At 47.4% G+C, this 6,881-nt stretch overlaps 1 protein-coding gene across 1 annotated transcript; it reads left to right on the top strand.

Moving 5' to 3' along the window:
- Positions 1 to 5,216: 5,216 nt before the first annotated feature.
- Positions 5,217 to 6,363, top strand: LOC149325271 (uncharacterized). The gene is made up of 2 exons (XM_089564219.1): positions 5,217 to 5,246; positions 5,361 to 6,363. The coding sequence occupies exons 1-2, from the start codon at positions 5,217 to 5,219 to the stop codon at positions 6,267 to 6,269; spliced, it is 939 nt and encodes a 312-aa protein (XP_089420345.1). The 3' UTR covers positions 6,270 to 6,363.
- The last annotated feature ends 518 nt before the right edge of the window (positions 6,364 to 6,881 follow it).

Here is a 6,881-nt window from a genome sequence, read left to right as displayed (position 1 = left end):
CTTGAATTTTATTTCGATCCAGTCGGAGATCGATGCCGCGAATCACACCGCGGCTTGAACTATCGTCTGGAGCGTAGTAGACAGATATCTCATAAGCCTTGTTGTCGACGGTGATCTCTTTGAGTTGCATGACCCGGTCAGCTTTTTCGACTACTGGAGTGCAGTAGACGAAAGTATTTTGTATCAGGTTAGCTTGTATTAGGTCTTCGTGACGAACAGCGTCGCTGGTGAAGTGAGCAGCCGGGCAGATCGCTTCCAGTATTTGGTAGGTTGTAATCTTGGAGAGTAACAGTCCGCCGCGTGGGCGCACAATCAGCTTGAGAGCGTTGCTGGGTAAGCGAGGCTGGTTCGAAGCTACAGATTTCATGGCTAGTAGGCGTCCTCGCTGCCGAGGCGTGAGTTCAGCTGTCATCTTCTTCACATGCAGCCCATTGGTGATTTGGGACGCTTGGTTCGGTCCCGCTTTGTCTCCAGGGAAATCGGGCACGGATGGCCTTGATACTGTTCGCGCTTCCCGGAGCTTGTTAACTTTAATCAACCAATCACTGGCTGCTAATTCTTCTCGAGAAATTGGGATGCCTTCTACGGTGACCCTCATGGCGAACTACGACGGCGCACGGGCACGGTCCACGGCGCGGCCCAGCTGGCGAACGCCACTGCGACGCTGAGCTCCGTGTTCTTCGGCGCTGCGCGGTAGGCCTAGCGAGGCATCTGGCTTGGTCGCACGGAAAAAATACAAGAATTCCGGGGGCACTTTGGCTCTCTAAAGTGCTGCAAGGCGAAAGCGTTTCCTGGCGCGCAGTTTGTTTTTGTTTATTTTTATTTTTCATGTTTGTTATTTTTATTTGTTCTCTTTTTCTTATTTTTCTTATTTTTATTCTTTTTCTCTTTATTTTCATATCTTCTTTCTATTTTGTTTTTATTTTTTGTTTATTTTCTTATTTTTATTTTTATTTTTCGTTTCCTTCACTTTATTCCTTTTATTTTATTTATGAAACCCATGCATTCACTAGATGCGCCTTTATTCATGCTTGAACCTTGAGCCTTCGTGGCGGAGTTTTTTTTTTCTTTCTCTTTATACCTAATCACACTGCTCCTTTCTATTGCTTTAATCTTCACCTGCTCTTTGAATCTTTCCCATTCCATTGCAAAAGAAACTGGTTGGGCAATAAGAATGTTCTCAAAGTCTGCCTTAATTTTCATCACGAACTCTTCATCCTCCAAAAGTTTGGCATTCAATTTCCACAAGTGCCAGTTAAAGCGTGCTTTCCTGCTCTTTTTTCCAAAAGTGGCACTCACAAGACAATGATCACTGAAAGTCACTGGTTGCACATGATAAATAGAGCATAAGGGAACAAGATCAACTGACACATATACACTGTCCAATCGCGCATGACTATCGCGCTGAAAGTGCGTGTATTCCGGACAGCTCCCAGTGGAGAACACACTGCCAATATCCTCTAAGCTGTAGTCACTAACAAATGCGGTCAGCATTTGAGCACTCTTATCTCTAAATTTTCTGCACTTAGCTCTGCCAACAGCCATGCACACGCAATTGAAGTCCCCAAGAAGGACCAAAATTTTGTCGCACTTGAACCATGACTCCAAGGATTCAAAAAAATTCTGACGCTCTCTTTCCACATTCGGAGCATATACACAAATAACACGCCAACATAATTTCGAAAAGGTGAAATCAACAACCAAAAGACGGCCACTTTCACAAGAAAAAACCGAATCCACGCCTATACCCAAAGTGTTGCGTATAAATAAGAGGCATCCACCAGATGCACCTACAGAATGGCAAACGCACACATGAAAATTTGCATGAAAAGGAACCACCATGCGGCCGGCATGTTCCTCTGACTCTATCTTAGACTCTTGGACTGCTATCAGGTCTAGATCATTGTCTAAAAGGAGGCGGTGAAGCTGGTACTGCCGCCTTCTTGCTCCAAGCCCTCTGACATTCAGTGTGGCTACACGAAGTGGTGTGTCCAGCTTAAATACCATGTGTTATAGAGAGAGAAAACACGCTTCTGGCCGTCGCGTTCCTACCTCCGTGGTCGGTGTGGCTTTCGTCGGTGGAAGGTCCGCAGCGTCCGCATGACCATGCGGCTTCCCAAAGTAACGCCCGGTGGCGATTGGAAGCACGTCGGAGGAGCAACCTCGATTTATTTTTTTTTCAAACACAGACATATCGCCGCTGCCGGACCATCTTGAAGATGATCGACGAAGAGTTGACATTCACACCAACACGGTCTCACTAGAGCTACGGAGGCGGTTTACCCGCCTGCCGCGTGTCAGCCGAAAAGATCGGCCGTGGCCGTAGCGTCGAGCGTCTGACTCCCGATGTCTTCGGCGGCGGTTCATCATTGCCCCCATCAGGCGGCATCTTCTCGCCTACGCTCTCGTCATGCGACCGCTTCGCAGCTGTCATAGCGGCCTCTTCCTTGCTTGTGTCCATGGCGACGTTATCATCACTCTCCACGCTGCTCGTGGTGTCGAACGCGACTTCCGTCGCGTCCGTCTCCTGGCCACTGTCGTCTTGTTGAGAGCCATGCTCCACTGATGCTGCAGCTGCTACTTGACTGGTCGTCGTCGTCACCTTTTTCTGAAGAGGCGTCAACGTATGTCCATCCTGCACAACTGGTTGCCCAGTTGTTTTGGCTGCCTCTTCCGCGTCCGCCTCATCCATCAGATGCTCGGACGCATCTTCACTGGTCCCAGGTCCTGCGATGTTCGCGTAAGTGCGAGAACACTGGCCTTCTTCATGGCCAAAACGCCGACAGGTTCCGCAACGCGGGACTCGGCACTCCCGACGAATGTGGCCCGTATTTCGGCAGCGAAGACACGGCAGCGAAATATCCTGCCCAGGGCAGGATATTTTAAAACGGGTGAAAATGATGCCGGTCCGGCCGACAGTGAAAACATTCTTTTTCAAATTGCACTCTAATACACTACCCGTTAAAACCTGGCTCCATGAAAAAGGAATCTTTGTCCCATGGACAACAAATTGCCTGTTATGTAAGCAGCCGGAGACAATTGAACATGTTTTCCTAGACTGCTGGGACGCCATACTTTTCTGGGATGTCCTGCAGAGAACCATCAAGAAAGAACTACCACTGCACCCTTATGGGATCAGATTTCTACCAGTTGATCGCAAAGAGGTACCCTATGACTTATTAATGCTTCTTGGCCTCCACAGCTTGTGGAAAACGCGAATGCAAGTAAGGCATGCTGATATAAACACTCGTAGTACACGTGAGAACTTTGTTGAAAGTGATGTTTATCTGCGGGAATGTTACCAGGCGCAGCGTGACCCACCCCAGTGGGTAACACTACTAGATGATCTAGTGAAACTTAAGAAATTTTAACCTCACCCGTATCAGCTCAAGTGTAGCTGAAGTGGTCTTATTGTTTTCATGTCAATCTCGAAAATAAAGAAAAAAAAAGGCTTCGTGGCGGAGTCGTAGCGTCTCCGCTTCAAATGCCAAAGGCTCTGGGTCGATTCCCACCCTCGGCGCAGTTTTTGTTTTAAGCAGTGACGCCGAAAGGCGGAGAAATCTGCCGACGCGTCTGTCGACACCGCTGCCGACAGCGTCTGCTAACGACAGTATGAGGCATTAAAGGCTTTCGCCTTAAAAACTCAGCCGTTACTACTATAGCAGGATACAACTTAAAAAAAAAAAACAGCAGTTGCTAACACTGGGCCGCGGCATCCTGTATTACTCCGGTGGCCAATCGCAACTGTAAACGAAATCAGCTTTTTAAAGCTTGACTTTATCAAACAATCCACGTATCAAAACTGTAGAGCTCGTAACTTTTTTCTTGCGCTAAGCTTCTTGTTTACGTAACAAGAAACGTTTCAGCCATTGACTACTTTTTCGTCGTGGAGGAATTCTGTGTGCGGAGGCTGAGTGTGGGCGGAGCTTCACTGCAGACTTAAGTTGTATCCGACTATAGGGCTGGACTGGCTGGCACAACTCAGAATAAACTGGAATCACGTGTTTAACACGGAAGCAGATCAAAACGTATAACTACGGCTGCAGAGGTATGCGGATGGGATCAGTCCGCAAGTTGAGTTGATAAAGGGCTATGAAGCGAAAATTGTGCTGAAAGAAGAGGCTCGTCCTGTATTCTGTAAAGCTCGTACTGGTCGCTATGCACTGAAAGATTTAGTTGCACAGGAAATTCTAGCTCTAAAGGAAAAAGAGATCCTGCAACCGGCCTTACAAAGCGACTGGGCCACACCGTTGGTAGTAGTCCCAAAGCCTGAGCATAAGGTGAGACTACGTGGAAACTATAGTCACCTTGAATTCGTGCATAAAGATTGAGCGTTACCAATTATCACCTGTAGAGGACATTTTCACAGTCCTGGTTGGAGGTAAAGTGGTTACTGTGTTTGACGTGCTTGACGGCATACCAGCATCTTCACGTTCATGAAGATTCACAGAATTTGCTTACTATTAACACGCACCCTGGCTTGTTCAAGTATCTGCGTATGCCGTTTCAAGTGCTCTGGAGATTTTTCAGCCTGTTATGGACGAGATGCTGAAGGGATTGGAGGGAATGGTGTGCTACTTGGACAATAGAGTTTCTTACTATTACCTAGAGGGAAAGCTGGCGACGCTGCACTTCAGCCACCATGGACGCTCAAAGCATCATGGGGCGGTGAGCTACTTGTTGCGAAACAGTCGTAGTTTTTCAGGAGTACGGAGTGTCATTACTAAGATGTTTCATTCCAAAAACGCTGTCCGTGTGTGCGCAGACGACTTTCGCGCGAACGCAGTGTGCAAAAGCCATAGTAGTGAAAACGCGACGACACACGACGCCAGAGTGGGCTAGGAGACAGCGAAAGCGGCAGCATGCTGATCCGCTTCTTATTCTTCACGCAGTTCTGCGCCTGCCTCGCTGGTGCCTTCTTCAGGACTACAGCGGCGCCTTGTTTCCTTGCGCTACGGACTTCAGTTCCATCGCCATCACCAATCCTACACGTGGATGACATCTGTGCGAGCGTGGACTGCCCTACCTTTCCTGTAAAAGACAGCACAGGTGTGCCCTCCACTGCGCAACCTGGCCGAGCATCTCCCTTCGACGATGTCATCTTCGATCTACCGGTCATCTTAAAGCCAAGTTCTGTGACGTCACCCACGGATCGTATAAAAGCAATGCCTACACAGCGGACTGCCAGTGGGCTAGGAGACGGCGAAAGCGGCAGCATGCTGATCCGCTTCTTATTCTTCACGCAGGTACGTTTTCTTGAAAACGCACGTTGCGTCCGCTCTGATGACAGATTTTTGATGCTGTTTCCTCGCCCACACAATCGCGGTTTTCGTTATGTGTCTGTATCGTTGTATTCACAGCTTGTTTACTGCATTACTAGTGTTCTCTTAAGCGGAGATGTGGAAACTAATCCTGGACCCTCTCACAGCAATCCCGGTTCAAAACCAGGCACACGCTCTACATCTTCTTCCGTTAGTGTTCAAGTAGCAAGCACTGAAGACGCTTGCTCCACTTCCAATGAGCCAGCTATTAATGAAATGCTTGCCGAATTGCTTGCGGGCCAGAGAAAAATGGCCGAAGATATTGCAGATATAAAACGGTTCCAGCAGAGAGTGAACTCTCGTTTTGAGGCACTTGAATCACGAGTCTCTGCTCTTGAGTCAAACCCGCCAACCTCGAACGGCGACGCAAGCTACGGGACCGTGCAACGCCAGTTGAATTCGTTGTCTGAGGTTGTTAGCAAGCTTGTTTCAAGAAATGATGAGCTGGAAAACCGTTCTCGCAGAAACAACCTTATATTTCACGGTCTTGCTGAAGAAGATGAAGAAACTAACAAAGCTCTGTTCATTGCGGTGACTAAGGTATTCATCGATAACCTTCAGCTGGATTGTCCTAAAATAGAAAGGTATCATCGGCTAGGTAGAAAGCAGGAAGGGCGCCCTCGTCCTGTCATCGTTAAGCTACTTGACTTTCGGGAAAAAACTCAAGCGTTAAAAAATGCTCATAGGCTCAAAAATTCAGGCATTAGCTTATCCGAGGATTTCTCTGCTCACGTTCGATTGATCCGGGAAAAAATATGGGATGCAACGCAATCTTATCGTGACAGTGGCTCGAAGGTTCATTTGCGTTATGACCACGTGTTTATTGATAGCGTGCGGTACAACTGGGATGATGTTGAGAAAAGTTTGATCAAAGATTCGAAATCAACGCCCCCGAACACTGGTGCTGCTAATGCTACTGGTGCCAAGCCACCCGCAGATTCTGACTGACGGGACACCGCCGCCAACCTTCGTGTTCTGAACATTAATGCCAGAAGTTTAGTAAACAAGCTTCCAAATTTTATCTCTTTAATCCTAACTCATTCGCCTGATGTCATTGCGGTCACCGAAACGTGGCTACATGATGGTGTAATTGACTCTGAAATAACTCCTCCAGGTTTCGTTGTAATTAGGGCTGACAGGCAGCATGGGAAAGGAGGCGGTGTCGCTCTCTTCATTAAGTCTAGTCTGAAATTTGTTGAAATTTCGGTCCCTGTCGAAATAGAGTCAAATTGGTGCAAACTCTACGTAGGTAACAAATCATTTGTTATCGGTGCGGTGTATCGACCACCGGGCACTTCCGTAGACCACCTGCATTCTTTAAGTAACTTCTTGCATTCTCATCATATCAGCAATCCAAATATAATTATCCTAGGAGACTTCAATCTTCCCGGAATTCATTGGCATACATTATCCATTACTGGTCACGACATTGCAATCAGTAATGAACTTGTCAATTTTTCTTTGTCATTTGGATTAAAACAGATAGTTGATAAGTCCACGAGGTCGTCGGCAATACTGGATCTGGTGTTTTTAAGCTCTTCTCTTTTCGCGACGAATTTT

The sequence above is a fragment of the Amblyomma mixtum genome, chromosome 10 (genome assembly GCF_055824585.1).
Source record: "Amblyomma mixtum isolate Tamu chromosome 10, ASM5582458v1, whole genome shotgun sequence".
Classification (NCBI taxonomy): domain Eukaryota; kingdom Metazoa; phylum Arthropoda; class Arachnida; order Ixodida; family Ixodidae; genus Amblyomma; species Amblyomma mixtum.
Note: the sequence above shows the minus strand (reverse complement) of the source record. Positions and strands in the feature narration are given on the sequence as shown.